This window comes from Gekko japonicus, unplaced genomic scaffold (assembly GCF_001447785.1).
Source record: "Gekko japonicus isolate JY-2015 unplaced genomic scaffold, Gekko_japonicus_V1.1 scaffold919, whole genome shotgun sequence".
Classification (NCBI taxonomy): Eukaryota; Metazoa; Chordata; class Lepidosauria; order Squamata; family Gekkonidae; genus Gekko; species Gekko japonicus.
The window spans coordinates 642,919-664,218 of NW_015162505.1; the positions used below are offsets into that span (position 1 = coordinate 642,919).

General features: G+C 45.2%; 1 protein-coding gene across 1 annotated transcript in view; it reads left to right on the top strand.

The window, feature by feature from the left end:
• The window catches only part of ARHGAP31 (Rho GTPase activating protein 31), a 131,172-nt gene extending 123,116 nt beyond the window's left edge, over window positions 1-8,056 (top strand). The window contains exon 12 of the mRNA XM_015406123.1: window positions 4,835-8,056. Within this exon, the coding sequence (XP_015261609.1) occupies window positions 4,835-7,285 (2,451 nt within the window). The 3' untranslated portion in view covers window positions 7,286-8,056. The remainder of the gene's footprint in view (window positions 1-4,834) is intronic.
• The last annotated feature ends 13,244 nt before the right edge of the window (window positions 8,057-21,300 follow it).

Genomic DNA, 21,300 nt, shown 5'->3' on the forward strand with positions numbered 1-21,300 from the left:
ATGTGTTGCATCACAACAGGTGACTTGACATGTACAGTTCTCTGAGCCTATGTGTGTGTGTGTGTGTGCACAGTCCATTGTGTGTAGCAATAAATATAGTCCATTAAGCAAAATATCAAGTTCATTCTCTAACATAGCGATGGGGCCGCCTTGGAGCCTGCAGTGCTGGAGTTAGGGTTGCCAACTCTGGGTTGGGCCATTCGCAAGGACTTGGGGAGGGTAGAGCCTTTGGCTAGCAGGGCCTGGGGAAGGGAGGAACTCAGCAAGGATGTAATGCTACTTTCGGACCCCTGAGTTCTAGAGTCCACCCTCCAAAGTGGCCATTTCCTCCAAGGGAGCTGACCAATGTTCCCTCTAAACTGTGGAGTCTTGTGAGCAAAAATTCTACTTTGTGAGCTCCTGGCATTAACGTTGTGAGCCAGCGATTTGGCTACTGCATAAATTAGTTTGCTCTGGAGATCTCCTTCCTAATCTAAGACGAAAATGTGTGAGCCAGAGGCTAAAAAACTGTGAGCTAGCTCACACCAACTCAGCTTAGAGGGAACACTGGAGCTGACCTCTTTCACCTGGAGACCAGCTGTAATTCCAGGGGATCTGCAGGCCCCACGTGGAGGCTGGAGACCCTGGCTGAAGGAAAGTGAACACACAAGTTCAGAACATTTTTTGTGTCAGTCACTTACCTCTTAACTATTCACTCCCTCCCCTCTTTCCAGTTAAAATCCTCCACAACCTCTTCTGTCCCTAAGATGCCCTTCAGCTATAACGGCACTCACTTGAGACTCCTCCTGAAGTTTCAATCACTGTATAGGTGTGCCTGCAAATTGATTTAACTCTGTTCCACCCATCAAATTATTAATACCTCGTAACCAATTAACGTTGGTTAGCATGATTAGTCAGTGCTAGGCTGCTGGTGGCCCAGTGGATGTTTCTGCCCTGGTGAACTGGAAACCACAATCTTAGCTAATCATACAAGGCAGCCAGGCAGGTTTTGTGAGCCTGCCCCTGCCTGTCAGATGACTGGAGCTCTTCTCTTTTTGATAAAGTAGCCGTGATTTGAATATTTCGGTCTGGATAAGGGTGACAGATGAGTGGGTGTGTGGAGAGGTAAGGCCTGGTGACTAGAGGTAGCAGAAGGATCCACTGCCAAGTTTAAGAGATTCAAGCTGTAATCCTAAAAACACTTTTCTGGGAGCAAGTCCCAGTGAATGAAATGGGAATAGCTTCTGAGTAGACCTGCTTAGATTTCCTCCCTCGCTGAGGGCCAAACTCAACTTAATTATGTCCTCATGGCCAGCACGAGGATGCTGCCACCATTTTAAAAACATCTCAAAATGCCAAGGGAAAGAACAAGAGAACGGGACATGGTGGGGGTGGGAGTGCTGCGGGAAGCCTGAAGCAGGAGGGCGATTCGGAAAAGGGATGTATTAAGAAAGGTGAAATGGTTTAATATTGGAGATGTTGTTATAGCCTGATAATAAAAATTGTTTTTAAAAAACAAAAAACATTTCAAAATGCCCTGAGGGCCTGGGCCTGATTGGGCCTGCAGTGTGGCATTCTTGTTCCCCTCCCCTGCTCTTTCTCAACTGCTGAAACAGCTGCGGGGGTGGGAGTGGTTGTCAAAAGCATTTGAAAAAGCATGGGGAGGGGGAAACAAGTACAACAGGCCCTTGGGGCATTTAACAGTGTCTTTGAAACAGTAGCAATGGCCTTGTGGATGCCTTCATGTTTAGTTTGGCCCTGAGTCTCAGGGATATGTAGTGAGTAAAAGTAAAGGTTCCCTTGCTCGAAAGCCAGTTGAGTCCGACTCTAGGGTTGCGGTGCTCATCTCCGTTTCAAAGCCGAAGAACCAGCGCTGTCCAAATACATTTCCGTGGTCATGTGGCCAGCATGACTAAACACCAAGGCGCACGTAACGCTGTTACCTTCCCACTGAAGTGGTACCTATTTATCTACTTGCAATTTCTTGCTTTCGAACTGCTAGGTTGGCAGGAGCTGGAACCAGAGACGGGAGCTCACTCTGTCATGCGGCACACTCGGGTCTCGAACTGCTGAACTACCGACCTTCCACAGCCTGCAGTTCAGTGTCTTAACCACTTGAGCCACCGCAGCTCCTTATGTAGTGAGTAGCTGAGGCCAAAATTCAAAGAGGCACTCTGTAGAGTACTGAAAACAAGTAGCAAGGGGATACTGTTTTAATTTTTTGTTGTTGTTCAATCGCACAGTCGAGTCCGACTCTTCGCGACGCCATGGACCAGATCAACCAAAATATCACAAAACAATGGGGAAACCTTTGAGTTCCTCAGCACTTTTCATTAGGTGAGATGTTCAGACCACATTTTTTAAAAAGAGAGAGAGACTTTAGGATACGATGCAGAAGCCCAAAGTCTGCAGTTTGTAGCATCTTAAAACAGATCAAAGGAGGATGCCTGACTTAACTGGATTAGTTAGTGCCTGGTACAAAACAGGCTTTGCAATGTACCAAAGGCTACTGAGACAGAGAAGTAAAAAAAAAGAAAAGAAAAAAGGCTACTCCCCTTTGAGAATATAAAAGTCAGCAGTTAATCACATGTCTCTCTAGCACTAATCAAAACACTCTGGAAAGCTGGTATCAGGCAAGAGAAGTTGGAAGCTGTTATTGACAAGGAAGGTCACAAGATCCATAGGAGTGGCTTTTATTTAATTAAGCATTTTGGTCCTGCTTCTTTCCTCATCAGGAATACAAATCAGCTTACAGGAAACAGAAAAAAATCTAATTTAGACAAACATCAACAAAATACACAGGACACCGCCAACTCCTGGTCTGGAATGTATTGCTCACTCACGGCCACAGGCTGTGGGCCATCAGCTAGGAGCCAAGGGCCTAGAGGCATTTGGCTTTTGCCCTTCAGCTTGCACTAAAAACTTCCTGACTCTTGGCCATATGTCTGTATGTGCTGTCAAGCCCCTTGCGACTGACTTGTGGCAGCTCCAGCAAGGGGCTTTCAAGACAAGTGAGAAGTAGAGGTGGTTTGCCATTGCCCTCGTCTCCATGCCTATTACTCCTCTGCGTATCTCACCTAATCCAATCATGACTGCTATTGTTATTCACCTGCTATTGTCATTTGCCTGCTAATGTCACTGGACATCTGAAATCACTCCACTTTCCAACAAATAGGACTGATGGACTCCCATTCTAAGTGAGCAGTGACTCACAAAAGCTCATACCCTGCCACATATTTTGTTAGTCTTTAAGGTGCTACTGGACTCTTGCTCTTTTCCTCTGCAGAGTCTCCCTTGGTGGTCCCCTGTCCAAGTACCAACCCTGATTGGCTTCCAAGATCCAACGCATTTGGCTCTACCATACCTGTCCACATTGCCCCCTTCATTATGCTGAGACTTAAATAGCTGTAGCAGGAAGCGAAACAGAAGTTCAGTCCAGGTCTTCTTCATGCTCCCACAGTTCCCTTCCTGACCTTCATTGGGACCAGTGTTCCCTCTAAGCTGAGTTAGTGTGAGCTAGCTCACAGTTTTTTAGCCTCCAGCTCACATGTTTTTGTCTTAGCTCAGGAAGGAGAGCTCCAGAGCAAACTAATTTATGCAGCAGCCAAATTGCTCGCTCACAACTTTAATGCCAGTAGCTCACAAAGTAGAATTTTTGCTCACAAGACTCCACAGTTTAGAGGGAACATTGATTGGGACACTCCTGCTCTTTGAGATGAATGAGTCCACAGAAAGTTTTGAAATTATTTCAGTGGGATGGTGGCTGTACCCTACTTCCCTGCTCCGTAATTCCCAAACACATTCTGGATTTTTAGCATTAGTTCCAAAGAGAGCAGTGCAAGTTCAGTAGTCTTCTTCCAGCAGATGTATTCTTTATCTGTCAAGGTTTTACTTAAGGGGATATGTCTTTTTAATGGGCAGAGTCTTTTTAATGGAAAAAAGCTAATGAAAGGCCTGAAGGAAATTAGCTCAGCAAAGCACGTGCTTAGCTGCCACTCTGCAAGCCCTCCCTTGGAATTCATTTGCTAATGGACATATTCCGTTAACAGTGTTTCACATAGTTTATTTGTATACCTGCATGCATTAGGCATAAAGCAGCCATGATAAAGATGAAGGATCAGTCTGTAAAGGTAAATTGTGAGTGTGCATACCGGCAGTTTGGATCAGGGCTATGGGGAAGAGAAGAGGGATTTAATCCTTCAATCCCCCCTTGGTTTAACTAAATGAAATTAGACTTTGCAAAGGGAAAAAAAGATTTTAGAAGCCTTTGAAAAGAAATATATATTTTAAATGATATGTCTTTTTTCTGTTAAAACATGGATAACTGCTCAGTTCCTGGTTTTGATTCGCAAAATCACCCAGGAGTTCAGGGGTTAAATCTTTCCACTCCCTGTGCAGTCCCAGTATGAACTGAGGTGGCACCTGTGCACGAACATACTGTTTTAAGTAAAAATAAAATTATTTTCATCATGTATCATTTGACCTTTAGTTTGACTATCTTCCAGAATGCAAATTGTGTGTCTAAAGTGCCGTCAAGTCACAGCCAATTTATGGTGACCCCAGCAACGGGCTTTCAAGGAAAGTGAGAAGCAGAGGTGGTTTGCCATTGCCTTCCTCTGCAGAGTCTTCCCTGGTAGTCTCCCTACCAAGCATCAACCCTGCTTAGCTTCCGAGATCTGATGAGATTGGGCTATAACATGCTGTCTTTCTTCCTCAGAAAAGAGAATTGGTAGATAGCGAAAATGTGTGTGTGGGGGGGGAGCTGCTCTGCTACGCACGAAACCCCGATCCGGTAAATAGCGAAAATGGAAAGCAAAAGAGGGAGCTGACTTTTAATGCCATTTCTCTTCTCCAGGTGGATGACAATCATTCCAATGCTGTAATGGAACCATTGTGGCCAGAAATTCAACAGGAGCTGAAAATCGTTGAGTCTGAAGAGGAGACATCATTCCCACTTGCTTCAGAGAAAGCCCAGAAACATCAAGAGTTTAAACCCAGTTCTGTATCCCTTTCATCCCCAGAAGCAAAAAGCGTAACCAGTCCTGCATTCCTTTCATCCCCAGAAGCAAACAGCTTACCATGTAGTTTGGTGCTACCTCCTACACCATCTGAAGAGAACACGATCAAAACCCTACCAGCTGTACGTCACGTTTCTTCGTTTGGTGTCTCTTCCAAAGGACCTATAGAGTCACCTGCCTGGGGCTCCAAACTGCTCAGTGAACAGGATGGTGCCTCTTCCACCTTACTAAAACTGGAAAATATCCCACATGAACTACCTTGTCCAAAACAACGTCTGGAGAAGGTGGAGACCAGAAATGACCTTCCTTCTCAGCTTCAAGACTGGAAGCTTTCATTAGAACTGCAAGAGAACATGACTCTTTCAAGAGATAAGTCATCACATCTCAAAGAAAAGCATGTAGACCAATCAGAGTGGGAAAATAACACCATGTTTTGCCAAAGACAGAAGGAAGGTGCTGCTGTAACTCAGACAGAGAAAGCCGATAAAGTATTTTCAGATCAAAGTAGCATTGGAGCCCATCAGCTCAAAGAGGGCGTTATGAGTGATCAAGCCCAAGACTTTCTGGACCAGCAAGATGATGACACATGGACAGACCACGTGCAGAGCTTAGAGTTGGTGGAGCCGTGGGAAGATCACCAGTGGGTCACTAGTCCTCTCCATTCCCCTACCTTTAAGGGCACCCAAGGAGAGACACTTCATGAGTTTCAGACACCATGCCAAGGAATGGGCAGGACCCATTTCAAGAAGCCTTGTTTCAGTCGTAGTTTTTCTTTAGACAGTAAAGACTCTGTGAAGAGGCACTGGGCTATCCAGCTGCCTTTCAAAAGTACAGATGAGGAGCATCTTCATGAGGTCTTCCTATCAGGGATCAAGGCGCCCTCACAAGCACAAGCACTGTGGAAAGGAAGTGACAGAGTAGAAGCTTGGCTGAATCTTTCAGAGGAGGCTTCCAAGCCAGATGAATCAAGCAGGAGACCTCTGAGCCATGATGCAGGCTTCACAGCTAGAGAAGTGCTGCCTGAGCATGAAGGACTGTGCCCTGTCACTCAGAAGGTCTTGGAGGAGAAGGAGACATATGAGGGCAAAGAAAACCAGGAAGTTTTAAAGCCTGAGTCTCCTTTGCTGCAGTTTACTTCTGAAGAGAGCTCAAGTTCAAGCAGTCCAGAAAAAGGTGCATCCAGAGTTCAGCAGTCTAGTGACACTGGAATGGCTGTCATCAAAGATCTAGGCTGTGCCGAAGAATTACAGAACAGTAAAAATGAAGGCGTCTCGCGGAAAGAGAAACCAAGGCCCACTTCTCTAAATCTGGAATCTGTCCTCCCGGCTGCCAACCTTTTTAACTTTGAGAGCCTTTCTGTGCCCACTCCACCTGGGAACATGGTCTGTGGCCCAAAAGAGATCAGGGGCAGTGATTCTGTCCCATCATTACCGCTTGCCTGCCCAAACAGGGATAAAGCAGATCTTTGGGGTTCTCGTTTTGATCACCACGATCTAGACCTAGACTACATCATGATGGCTCACGCTGCCACTGGGCGCCGTAACTCTGCTCCAGTGAGTGTCTCCGCAGTGAGAACATCTTTCATGGTTAAGATGTGCCAGGCTAGAGCTGTGCCAGTCATACCACCTAAGATTCAGTACACTCAGGTCCCCCAGCCTCTGCAGACACAGAACCCCAACTGCAGGGCTCAAGAACACAAGGAAGCAGAAGCCAATGCAGGCCAATGCAAGCTAACTCAAAATGCTCAGGGTCAGCTGCAGCCCCCAAAGAGTCCCCAGGGAGACAGGAAGGGGAAAGAAAACAGCACAACCTTTATGGATTCAGCAGCAACCGGAAAGGTAGAACTGTCCCTCTCCAATCATAATTCCGCCCAGGATGTACCCATTCTTCGCCGAAAGCGTACTTCTGAAGGAGAGGCCACCACAGACAACCCGCAGTGCTCAAAAATGGAGAGGCCATCGGGGGTTCCCAAACCTTCATACAGATCTAGGCCAGGGAGACCTCAGAGCCTTATCCTATTCAGTCCTCCCTTCCCCATCATGGACCATCCGTCTTCCTCTGCAGACTCCAGGGTGCTACTTTCTCCCATAAGAAGCCCCTCACAAGCCACGTCTCCAGGTCTTGTTTCTAATGATTTGTCAGGGACAACCCCGGAGGGGGTCACTCTTCGGAACAAGATGACCATTCCCAAGAATGGCCAGAGATTAGAGACTTCCACGAGCTGTTTTTACCAACCCCAGAGGAGGTCTGTGATTCTGGATGGGAGAAGCGGGAGGCAGATAGAATAATGCCCACTCACCGTCACTTCTCTTCCCTGGTGGATGAGATGGAAGTGGTCGTACTGAGGACTAGGAATGATGACACTGTTATTATCCCCCTACTATTAAAAAAGAACTTGCGTACCAGCTCCCAGCTACCCTTCTTTTACAGTGAGTCACTTTGAGTTGATAGGCAGAGCGTTCTCTGGGTTTGGCTTCCCGTCCACATGGGCAAAGGACCTGTCAGTGAAAGCTGCATTCTGCATCAAGTGAAGTAGCAGTCGGTCCTCCTTTCCTCAGCCATAGACTCTCCCTCGTCTCCCGGCTTCTCAGCAACATTCCAGCAGTAGATAAGAACCACAGGGGTCATCTCAACAACGCCGACTCCTGTTTGATCTTGATTTGGTAGTATTCCTGCGATCCCAGTCAGCATCTCCTTTTACTTGCTTATGTACACATTTATAAGGAACTTTGTGATGAAAATGACGAGTGTGAAAGGCACTCAGATAAGCAGTTGGAGGGGGGATATGATGCCTTTGAGCTAAAACCCTGCACTGATAGGCAGTTGTTGAAGGTAAGCCCCTGTTTGTTTCCATGGGCTTGTTCCTGTAGCATCTATTTCCCTATACTTTTTGTTGTTGTTAACTGGAGGGTGTTTATATTAATTGACTATAAGGAATTGTACAAATAGCCATCTAAAACTACTTGCCCTCTCAACGGTTGGTGCCATTAGCAATGCAGTATACTAAGGAGAGACCCCCCTTGCTGCTGATCCTATTGAGGCTCTTCTAGCACTGTCTACCCTGCTACTTTTTGCTCTGCTGTCAGCTACAGATCTTGGTGTCTACTAAACGACAGGTAGACAGAGCAGTTGCAATATACTGCACACCAGTGCATTAGCTGTAATTTTTTAGAGTCTGCTGCTCTTTGTTTGAGGACCAGCACAGTAGGGTTTCTTTTTCTTCTGTAAGAAGTGCGGCTGCTGTTTGTTCAGAAGGAGGTTGTCCTTTAAGCTGCCATTTAATTGGCATCATCAGGGCTGTAGGTGGCAAGGACTTGGGATCTGATCAGCAAAAATTAAAAATCCTGGTGCTAATTCATGGCTGAGTCACTAAGTGGGGACTTCAAGGCTTCGGAATTTTGAAAAAATTAAATTCCATCTTGTCAAAGAACAGGGTCTAGATCACAAAGTCGCAACCTGCATTCACATTTTTCTCTCTCCAGGATGCATTGTAGGTGGCTCTGAGTCTGTGCTGTAGCACAGATTAGAATATATGATAGCATGCAAAAAAGGTCTTGTTTGAGTAGAATAGCTTCACTTTTGCACTTTCTGCCAAAACACTAGTCTACTGCAACTCACTAACTACCTTTGATCCATGTACTTCTGCCTACTGTCTGCGGCTCGTGTTGTAAAAGATTGCTTCACAAATCAGCATGGATGCCCCATATTTGAGTCTCCAGTGGTCTGGATGTCCTTTGGACACATGAAGCTGCCTTCTCCTGAATTGGGGGCCTTGGTCCATCAAGGTTCAGATTGTCTATTCAGACTGGCAGCAGTTCTCCAGGGTCTCAGGCTGAGGTCTTTCACATCACCTACCACCTGGTCCTTTAAACTGGAGATGCTGGGGACTGAACCTGGGAGATTCCGCTTGCCAAGCAGATGCTCTACCACTGAGCCACAGCCCCTCCTCTTCCCTACCATTAGTAACCCTTGAGTTTGTTTTGCAAAATTTTATGGTAGGTGGTGGAGGTCAATCAATCCCAGAGCCTGCCTTTTCCTTGGTTTGTAAGGGAGAAAAGGGGCAGTACTGCCTTGATTTCCACCCATTCTTATGAATGCAACATTGGCTTTCTGATGGCTGTGGGAGCCATAGCTACTGTGACACTTTAGATCCATCCAAAGGATGATGCAAGTTGAGTTCATAGAGCATAGGGTATCTGTCAGAATTTTTGGCAGCTGCAGGTGCCATAAGGTTTAGTCATGGCACAGTATGTTCTGTGTAAGATTTGGAAAAGAAAGCAAAGGAGAGACAAGAGATGTCATTTTTTAATCTGTAGGTGTGCATGGTGGAGCCTTGTTGGGCTATCCTCTTAAGTGCAAATAAGGGAGAATCAGCATAGGAGTGGAGCAAGCTATATGAACAGAAGACAGGAGATTAGTATGGTATTCATCTCCGTGAATAGCAGGGAAGGTTTACCTGTCTAGGCATAATGAATGAACTGCATATCTACCTGGGAAGGGAGGTGTACAGGACTCACCTGGATGGAAGGGATGTCCCCTTTGACAAACAAATCCTAGGATTTGCTTTGGACCTTTGACTTGCTTGTCAACATCAAAGAAGTTTTCTGAAACAGAGTTTTGACATGGCTCCAGCAAGTGATAACATGCAGAAACATCATAAAGGGCCTGAGCAGTTTCCAGGGATGGCTGTTTTAAAAAACTCATGTTGCAAACCAGAACTTCTCTGTAGCCTTATCTGTCTTCTGTGATTTTTTAAAAGTAGCTGAACTGATTAATTTTGTGTTAAATTTTATGTATAAACAGAGCATATATAAATTCATTACAGTGTAATTGAAAACTAAGTTGTTTAAGCAGCATCCATCACATCCTGAGTGGATCCAATATACAAAAATTATTCTTCACTGAAAAGTCTTCTTTCTCAAACCTTTTATAAAGAATGATGTTGAGGAGTGATATTTTAATCCCACCAGTCAGGAATAAATCTTTCTTGCCCAGCCCCTTCTGCATTACCTCTTGGGCTGCTCAAATACCAGCCAGTTCAGCCCACAATCTATTCAGCCATGGTGGTCAAGCAGCCAGTTAATCTACAGACTGTTCAGCTGGCCACAGCTTGTTCATGGGTGTTCACAGGAACAGGCTACTTGCACGTTCCTCCTCCACATTCAGAGGCAGTCAACCTCTGAATCCCAGTGCCAGGAGGCAGCATCAGGGGAAGGCCTCGGCTGCTATGCCCTGTTGTTGGTCCTCCAGATGAACTGGTTGGATGGGGAGGGGAGAGTCAGGAACTGACTCTCAGCTGATGAGATCTTCCAGTCTCTCCTACTGTAATGTTTGCTGCCTCCATGACTTGCTGAGATGCAACAAAGTGGGGGGGGGGGATGATCAGAAGCCCAGCTGATTCCCCTTCTTTTCTTCCCACCCCAAACTGTCTGCTTGGGGTGCAGAGAGAAATTAGCTCTTTCTCCTCTTGCTTTTGTAATGCAGATATCAAAAGCATTGCTTCTGTCCAGCCCAGTTTGGAGGGAAGCGAAATGAACTCTTTCTCCTCTCCCTATTGCAACTTCACAGTGTAGCTATTTTGTTGAGAGGGAGTGGATGACGACTCAATTCCCAGCTGATTGTGGGGCGGTGGGGGGGACGGCAACTTTTGACCAGCAGACAGTTACAAACTTGTCTGGCAATTGTTTGAGTCGATTGATACAATCCAGACATATCCCGGATTGGTTCGCAGCCTGATTATAAGTGTCAAGCAAGGTAAGCTTGACTGCCAAACAGGATTGCTGAGAAATTTTTGACATCCCTAATTGTCTCTGTATTAAATGCAGGCAACCTTTTTTTTGGCCCAAGTGTTGGAAAAACCAAAGGCCTACCTGTGAAAATGCTGATGATCTGGGGGAAAAAACGGGAGAGGGTTGTACTTGGCCAAGCAGCACTGACAACATCTCAGGAATCCACCTTGGTTTTGGCTAGTGGCTGTGTAGGTCTGGGAAATGATGACAGGGATAACCCACACCTGTTGACTTCTCCCACACCGCCAGCCCCAGCAGTGTTGCCAGGGCCTTGGTTGCTTGGGGTAAGGTTACCAGCCCTCCCCCCCCCCCGCGCAGTGGAGGCAGGGGGTCCCCTGCCACCAAGCCTTGCCCCAGCTGCTGATCAGCTGGCCAGTGGGGAACTTATCAGGACAGGGAGGCTACGTTGCCACAATATGCTGATGTCACTTACAGCATGCACCAAAAGTGACATCATCACATCAGTGACATCTGGGCAATTTGAGCAAAAACTCTATGCTAGAAGCCACTTTTACTACAGAGTTTTTGCCTAACTACCAGAGCATCACCGTGATGGCACAACATGATGGCATCAGTTCCAGTGCATGCTGGAAGTTACGTTAACTGCTTTGCTGGCAACATAGCCTGGGCCTCCCTCCCACTCCTGATAAGTCCCCCACATCCCTTGCCAGTTGCCCTAGCAACCCTAGCTTGGGGAGAGATCTGGCCCTGAGTGCCAAGCAAAATGCTTTTGTCTACCCTTGCTGTGTACCCACAACTGGGAACTTTGTAGCCTACCCAAGCCAATGGATCTAGCCCCAACTCATGCTGAGGCCATTTGAATTACAGTAGACCTAACCCTCTAAAACCTGGTTAACTATGAGTTGAAACCCGAAAGGATAATTGCAAGCTGTTCCATATGTGGACATGCATATGCAAAAACATGCACCAAATCCCCCCCCCCCACTACCATAAGATAGGCACATGGGTTTCTATATACAAGGAAGTGTCTACATCCTATACTCCTAGCACAAGATTAACACGTTGTGCTCCTTTTGGTAGTCCTGATAGGTATTGTTTTCATGGAATGTTGTTGTTCCTGCAGACTATCTGCTTTTGTGCCTTTATTGCTTTAGAGATTTGCCAAGTCTCAGCCATGAGATTAAACTGGAGTTTTATATTTAAAAAAAATATGTGTGTGTCCTGGTGATGTTTGGGGACATACTTATTCATTGTGATCCAAAGAAATGCAATGAACACTGCTTCTATTACTTCCATCTCTGTTACTTGATTAGCTAGCTTGAAGTTCCATGGGATTTAGAACTGGGTGCTTCACCATGAGAGGTTATACAATACAAAATCACTGGGGAAACTTTTCATTGGTGCCTCAGACACAGTCTTTCAGGGCATCAAAAACTAAAGATCTCTGACCATCTTTAAAAGACTGGGTTCAAATCTGTGGACAATTCTTACTAGGACTGATCTGAAGCTGGGGAAGGAGTATTGCTTGACTCTGACTTAGCTTTGTGACATCATGTAGCCAGAACTGATTGGCTGTATGGCTACATGTTGTCATATTGCTGCATGATCCCTGACTGGCTGGGATACCCAAGCAAAACCTGGTAACTCTTTCTCATGGTCAGGAGGAAAGTAGCCAAGTAAGATTAACAGATCACCCCTACATGGCTACTTTGGTCACATTATGAGAAGACAAGAGTCACTGGGAAAGACCATAATGCTAGGAGAAGTTGAAGGCAGCAGGAAAAGAGGAAGACCCAACATGAGATGGATGGACTCAATAAAAGAAGACACAGCCCTCAGTTTGCAAGACCTGAGAATGGTTGCTAATGATAGGACGTCCTGGAGAACGTTAATTCATAGGGTCACATAAGTCAGAACGGACTTGACAGCACTTAAGACTCACACACTTGGCTACACAGGTGCATTGTGGCTCACCTGTTCATGAAGGCCAGTGGGAAGCAATGAAGTCCTGGATACCCCAGCTTTCCTAGTATGCTCCCCCAAATGCAAACTAGCAGAATATCATTCTTTGTTTCCACAGCAACTAAAATAAATCTAACATTACATTAGGTGTCAGCGGAATTTCACACTCTTATACAAAGCGTACATCTTGACTGTTGTCACCACAAGCTCTTGACTAGGAGTGATTTAATGGTCTCAGATCTTTTTCAGCTGTTTCTTGACATTTTTTGAAAAACATACCTGTGTTTCTTGGGATTCTTCTTTTGTCTTAAGCTGTATAACAAATGTAAATGCCAAAAATGTTATTTACATGTCTTTTAAAGGGGAGACACAAGAACTTTGATCCATCCTGTCTATCAAGTTTTGTTCTTTGAGTACCACACTAAAATTAAAGGTGACCAAATTGGGGGGGGGGGGATGCTCCAGCTGGCTCCTTTGTGATAGCTGTTGCATCTCTTACATCCTGCCTGCCACTTTCTTTTACATTGTTTAGATTTTTTTTCTGTTGGTGAAAAATGAAGGAAGGGTTCCCTTTCACCACTGGAAATGCTACGCTGGGGACTATGGGACCCACCTCCTTGTACAAAAACTATGTGGGCCAAGGACCGTAGTAAGGAAGGGAACTGGGCAAGATGGAGCGGAAAATCTGAATCCAACCCAGTGAAATCCTGTATGTGTTGGCTTCCATGTCCAATTCCAGGTGGTATTGCACATGCACTAAGGCAAGAGGGCTTTTGTGCGTTTTGAAGTTGCACACAAGGAAGGACTTCAACTGACATAATTTCTCTCATCATTGCATTTGTGCTGGGCAAATGGCCCATGCCAAAAATTTTCCTTCTGTTTACCCATTAAGACCATAGAAGCCCTATGGGGGTGGGGGAGCGTATCTAGCAGTTGGTCCCAAATATGGTTTACTAATTCCCTAGTGACAAAGGACAAAAATGTCAGAAAAATTTAAGTAGGCCTGAGCTGGAATTTTATGAATGAACATTTTCAAGGCAAAAAAGTGAGTCAGGAAGGCCTCCTTTGCCTATGCAGACTTTCAGTTCAACTACTGCTTGCTGGCCTTCTTCCCAGCTGTTTTGGTATCATTTCTTTGCAAAAATGTGGTTATTTGTGCTGATTACATGTTCATGCTCATCAAGAATCAGGTGGCCCGTTATGGTGCCGCGTAGCTAATCAGATCTACAGAGCTTTGTAAGAGCACCACAAGACTACGTCTGAGAAAGAGCCATGTTTCCTGGCTTCACTCGGAACCACAGAATATTTCTCCCTGAAGGCCCTTCCCCATGTTATTGCCATATTATTTACAAGAAGGGTTTTAAAAAAAAGTTTAAAAGAAAATGAACTACCTAGTCTCTCCCTCCCTGTTTTGGCTTACTCCAAGTTTTAAATTACATTTTAATTTGATTAGGATGAATGAAATCAAACTGGAAATTCCAGATATATTTTTAAATTGAAGATACATACTTAGAGTACAGTACTGGGCAGCCCTATGATTAACACTGGGCCCTACATATTGGAATTGCTTTGGAGTACAGATTCCGCCCTCGATTTCTGATCTTCAATACACAGCCACTGCAGTTATAATTTTCTCTGATAGAATCTCAACGATGCTGGCAGACTAAGGGAAATGCAGCACATTCTCTTGGCTTTAGTAAATCCCTGTTCCAGAAATGTTTAATTTTGGCAAGAGGAAAAGACCTTAGCACATCAAAGAAAATACAGCAGCTGCTGAAGAATAAACTATGGGATTAAAGGCAAGAGCAAGAGGGATGAAATAACAGAGTTTAAGTGGCCTGAACAAGCAACGGTTTGGGGAAAAGGCAAAATGGAAACAAGAAAACAAAAGCCAGCTGTTGTATTCATTGTCAAATACCCAGGGAACCCCAAAAGTTATTTTTTAAAAATAGTTTTATATATACCATATTCAGCATTTTGATATCATGTTGTTGCTGCCTCAGGCAACTGGTTGTCCTAGGATTTTTCCCCTATGAAAAATGGTCAGAATTGTTCTTGTATTTGAAAGGGCCATGGGACACTCACTGCTTTAAAAAGAACCCCAATGTGGAATCTGCTTAGGCCTACCTCCCTATCTTTTTCTGTCCTGCCCTTCTTCAAGGGAGCTCAGGGAATGGTCCATGGTCCCCCCCCCCAATTTCATCCTCACAGTAAATCTAAGTGGTTGCCTAGACAAAGAGGGGGGACTGACTGAACTAAGGTCACCTAGTGAGCTTGTAACTGAATGTGGATTTGAACCCAGGTCCTAGTCAGATACTAGCAGTAGTATCAGACTGGTCCTAGTCAGACACTAGCAGGTCCTAGTCAGACACTAGCAGTAGTACCAGACTGGCTCTTTCACATCCACCCAGCAGCACTTCCAATGTGAATGCAGTTGGAAATATTCTTTGAACAAATAATCAGAAATTCAGCAAGAGGTTCCCACAATGAGAAACATGCCATGTTTAATTGTCCTAGAGGCTGAGGTGGAATTCAGATACAAGATGACTGGGAAATGGGGGGGTCATAATTCAGCTCAGCGGATAAATTACTGTCTGAGGACTTCTTTGGGAAATGCACTGGATTTGAGGGAACAAAACTCTGGTACTCTAAAACCCGCAGGGAAAACATAAGGGTGGCCGGACCAGGGTACTTCAGTTAAGGATTTACATTCATAAACATCTTAATATTATTGATACTGAGCAGAACCATGGAGAGATGGCATTCCCTAAATAATATTAATAGTTCTTCCTTATTCCAGCACCTCTAATTTAGGGTTCCTAAATGCGAGGAGGTCATGTGGAGGCTTTCTTCTTCTCTGCTCTTCCATTATTATACAGGTTGAGTTGGTGATGCTGTTGAGACCCCTGCCAGGACAGGCAAGGGGATAAGAATATCTTCTCCCCTTCCCCGATGCCTTGGATGCTCCCCAGCAAATGTCATGTTAGGCACCCTGGAACGATGGGCTCGAGGGCACACTGAGACACAGCACCTTGGACTTACCAGAACAAATCACTGTGGGGAGGGGGCATGAAGGGGAGTGGGGGGGGATTCTCAGCCTGCACCAGCTGACCTGGGGGTGGCAGAAGAGGAAAAACAGCAAAAAGGTTTTTCATGAATAGTTTTTTTAACCCCTCCCCCCCCAACGAAATAAAGAAAAAAGTGCTACTAGGTGGTCTGAGAGAGAGGCTGGCTCCCCCTTGTGAAATATCAGATTTTTAAATCAGGATTGGAATGTGGCAGGCATGTAAGACACACGACGCACACACTGTGTGTAAACTGCATTTCTGCTCGCACATAGCAAAAAAAAAACCATGTATAGATACAGAATTATGCTAAACTTGTACAGGTTGTTGAATTTAGCCATGCTTTGCACACATTTTAAAGATAAGATACGGAGCACAAAATACATGCAGCTCCGGGCATATCCATAAAAAGAACAGGACACTGCTGTGTTCCTAGCATGCTGATCACTGACATCTCTCTGAAGTTACAATTTTTCTCAGCTCTGGCTTTTCTTCTTCTCCCCAGTTTTCCTTTTTTATCTTTTCTGCCTGCAAACACTTCCCTTCTCCCCCAAGTCACCTCAGGTGAACTGGAGTGGCCATTTTGAACTGCCTAGACAATTGCAGATGGTTGCCTACGCCAAATGCCTGCCACAATCTTGGCATTTTAAAAGTTTTAATTCCCCCCCCCCTTTATTTTTCAAAAATGTAAGACTGTGTGGAAACAGCTTTATCTTCATAGGTCCATTGTGCAGATTTTTTGATCCCCACTCTCTGGCCACATTCGGAATACAGTTATTGGTGATTATCATTTGCTTATTAACTATCCTATTGTGCCACTGTTTTGCACAAATGGAAATAGTTTCTTCAGTCAGGCATTGGAAGGCATACAGCCAACATGAAAGAAAGCACATGTAATACACAGGAAGCCAGAGAACCCAGTCAAAACAGTTGAATAAATGACATAACTAACCATAAAGAGGTGTGGCTTGAGGTACCTAAAGAAACAGAACCATCTATAATCACCATGTGCCATGCTGCAATACCAAGATAAGGCAACTGTAACGCAACTCTGACTTGCCTTGTGTTAGCAGCACTGAAGTTGGGAATGTTACCAAGCTATGGAGGAATTGCCATAGTTTAGAATTCAACTGGTTTGATAATGAACAACTCTTTAGTGCTTTAGTATCCTTCAAAACTAAAGTGGGTATATACATACTCCATGAACCAGCTAGTTGATAAGGTCCTAGAAGCAAAATCAGTACTCATGCTTGTGCCTGCTATTGCATACACCATTTCTCTTGCCCTTATGGTGTCAAAGAAATGTGGGAGAGGAAGAGTAGCAATGAAACACTACTGATACATGCCCAGTCATTCATGCTTAATCCAGCATTCAGACACAAAAACACTGTACACAGCTCAAGAAATAACAAATGATGTAAAGCATTGTGAGGTAAAGCATAAATTCATTTTGACTGAAGGTGGTCATACCTCAATGGTAGGGCATATGTTTTTCATGCACAAGCACCCAGGTTCTGTGCCTGGATACTTCAGTGAGAGGATTTTCGAGAAAGAGGAGAGCTATTACAAGTCAGAGTAAGACAATCAAGGCTAGACAGATAAATTGATTTAATGCACCATAGGATAACAGCCACCTTCCAGCTTGTTGCTTCCTGTATTGATGTGTGGGGAGAGGGGAATTATTCTCAGAGAGGCCCAAATATGGAAAAAAATGACACCAAGTGAAATCTATATGGCTCCTTGAGAAAGAATCTGTAAGTAGGCTTGAGTATCTTTCTTGTAGAGTGTCTGTGGAAAACGTGGACGGCCGAGTTATAGGAATTTCCCTGGAGGAAAACGTGATCATGGAACCAATGGAGTTTTGTGAGCATGCTGATGTCTCCATGCCCGCAACGGAACATAGGATCTTGGTCAGTTAGCAGCCACTTTGTTTTCGAGCTGGCCTTTGTCTTACAGAACTGTCAACAGAGATGAGGTGACCTTAATACAAGGAGGAGGAGCCTCATGAATCTTTTGACAAAGTATGTTAGTCTGCACCTTCTGCTCTCGCTCCCGGTTTGCATCTCTGCTCAGATCTTTACCAACCCTACAGTGGAATCCCCCATCTCAGGAGGTGGGGAAGTGGACAGGACATGTATGGCAGTAAAAACCGGAATGAGATAATTGCAAGAGCAAACAAACAGGACTGGGCAGTCCGTACAGATACTCCTGGTAAGCCTGCCTGGCAACATGCTGGCACCAGCCCACTATTTAGCCTTCTATGCTATCAAAAGTCAGCAAGAGACTCTTGGAAACAGAAACTCACCACATCTCCTGTCCTCAGAGAGGTGTTTCAGCTTCATTTTCCACAAAAGTATTGGTTAGGGTTGCCAGGTCTGGGTTGGAAAATACCTGGAAACTTTGGGGGTGGATCCGGGAGAGGGTAGTGTTTGGGGAGGGGAGGAGCCTCAGCATGGTACAATGCCATGGAGTCCCCCCTTCAAAGCAGCCATTTTCTCCAGGGGAACTGATTTCTGTCAACTGGAGATCAGTTGTAAAAGCGGGGGATCTCCAGGCCCCACCTGGAGGCTGGCAACCCTAGTATTGGTACCATGCCCAATCAATCAGTGGCAGGAGTGTTGAGATGGCTCAGCCTTTGATCAAGAACACCGACCATCCATTTGTAATGTTTTGTATTGTTTTAGTCTCCTTGTAGTGCTTGAGAGAAAAGTCTCGCACAGGATGCTGTGGGCAGGACTCACACCGATGTATCAATCCTGTATATACAGTGGGGACTGATGGGGACTAGGCAGAAGCCTTATCAACTCTTTTCTAAAATGGCAGCTTAGCAGTTCCTCAGCTGTTGAAAGCACACTTAGGAAACCCACCAGACCACAAGGAATATCCTTTCAGAGCAAACTGTGCCAAGTGCCAGATTAGTATAACTCATCCTGTGTGCCAGTGCAGAGGTAGTGTGAGTGGGGGAGTGTTTGTGTGGGCGAGTAATAGAGACAGGAGAAGTGCCACGCTGGGAGGGGACATATAAATAAGATCCATTGAGCAAGGTAGAGAGCCTGATCTTGCTTCCTCTACCAGCCTAGGGTACGGGGAGGTGTGTCAGTTTTGTTATGCTTCAGACACCCAGAACAGAAGAAGAACAAAGAAATAAATTTGGGAGCGGTGGCGCAGGCGGTAAATGCCTGCCTTAACATCACTCGAGCCACTATGGCTGTTCGAGACCCACCGCGGTCGAGGTGAGCTCTCGACCCTTGTCCTAGCTCCCGCCCACCCAGCGGTTCGAAAGCCAACGTAAAAATCTCAAGGCGAGTAGATTAATGGGTACCCACCCTTAGAAGGGTGGGGGGCACCCTCCTCCTCGGCGAGGTGTGTGGATGGCGACAATGGCGGCAGCGGCGGCGTTGCGGCAATGGAGACGATGACGGTGGCTGAATACCGGCGGCGGAGGCAAGAAAGGAGCTCGGCGACGCGGCGGCGGCAAGCAGAGAGCAGCAGGCTCAGAAGGAGTGACTCCTGGCGGCCAGCAGCAGGAACAACGAGAGGCTGCCGTACAGCAAGGAGGCGCGCAGTGACGTCACCCAGAAACGCGACGGAGCCTGAAGGACGGAGTCGGGTCCTGGGAGGCCGTTAGCAGCGTGCCGGAACAACGCCAGCTCCAGGAACAACAGCCCAATCACCGCCGGGAAAAAGGAAGCCAACCAGATTGGAAGATACCTGCCTCCACCTGGGTGCCGGTAGGCTACCCTCCCCAGAAACAATGTGGCCCTAGTTAGGGCAAATAGGTGACTAGCACCCCCTCTGTAAACCACCCAGAGACCCCTACGGGGGTTAGGGCGGTATATCAAGCTGAATAAATAAATAAATAAATAAATAAATAAAAGGTCATTTAGATTGAGGGTAGGGAAGTGTCTTTTTTAAGCTTATGAAAAAGTATTATGTTTTCAGATATGTGCTAGTACATATCCACCCAAAAACTGATATGGCTGACCATCATCCTCAGTAACCCCCAGTGTTCCCTCTAAGCTGAGTTAGTGTGAGACACCTCACAGTTTTTTAACCTCTGGCTCACACATTTTTGTCTTAGCTCAGGAAGGATGGCTCCAGAGCAAACTAATTTATGCAGCAGCCAAATCGCTCGCTCACAAATTTAATGACAGTAACTCACAATGTAGAATTTTTGCTCGCAAGACTCCACAGCTTAGAGGAAGCATTACTCCCCATACCTTATTTCTAGAATCAATGCACTCAGTGACTTGCCTTCAGCTTACAGCTTGAATATAAAGCTTCTTCATGAAGCTCCAGATGGTTTCTAGCAACAGGCAAGGTTACGGGCTTATATTTCAAATAATACGCAAGTATTAAGTTCTGCTAGAAGAAGGGAAATATTATTTTTCATCATAAAGTCAGACATTTGAACATATGAAGTTGACTTGTACTGAATCAGACTATTGGCCCATTAGGGTCAGTACTGTCTACTCAGACTGACAGTTGCTCTCCGGGTCTCAGATATAGGTCTTTTGCATCGTCTACTACCTGATACTTTTAACCAGAGACTGAACCTGGGGTCCTCTGCATGCCAAGGAGATACTCTGTCACTGAACAATGGCACCCCTCTGGGACAGCCATCAAGGCCCAGCTCATCCTTGAGGATTCTCATCTTTTCTGAAGAATTTGAATGGGCCAAACTTTTGAGTTCCACACACCAAAACATACAGTGATATTGTCCAGACAGCCTAGACAGCATCAACAAACTCCATTTATTTAGACTTTTTTTTTTTAAAGTTCCACTTTATTGTTAAAGGTTGAACCACACATATACAGGAACTCTTAAACAGAGCAAGTGGCGTGTTCTTGGAGCTCAGGGTACACAGAGGGTGCAACCAACTGAGTCTCTGAAGATCTGTAACTGGACACCCAGGGGTCCTGGATATGAATCAGTGCAGTGGTAGGTAAGGTCTAGCCATTCCCTCCCCCATTTCTTACAAACCCTTTTGAGTTCTATTAGCCACATTAGGTATCAAATTAACAGAAATTGGGCCCTCCCAATTTGAGCACAGGGGAAACAGCATGGGGGAGAATGATTACCTTACCAAATGTGCTCTGTCCCAGCACCATCCAAATTACTGCTCTGAAGCTCTTTTTAAAGAACAACAAAGTCCGTTGGAGATCTGAGTAGGATCTCCAACACCTTATCTAGTTGCACCCCTCGGAGAGGGGGGGAAGTTGTCTTGAAAAAAGTTATATACAATTAACAAAATATCACAAAATGGGCACACAGTTTGGTCTAAGTGGTATGAAATATCACACTGCATTATGTTTAAAAAAGAGTTTTCTTATATAATTGATTGGTTACACATGAAAAACAAATAAGTAAACAATTATTTGGACTTTTGTTGAATTCTGATCAACTTAAGAGCAGAGGAAAACATTTTTAATGTAACCGTCCGGTTAAATTTTACCAGTACAGTTCTTCTGCTACTATGTTCTGTAGCTTAAACATCTCTTCTGAGTGAGTCACTCAATAAACAG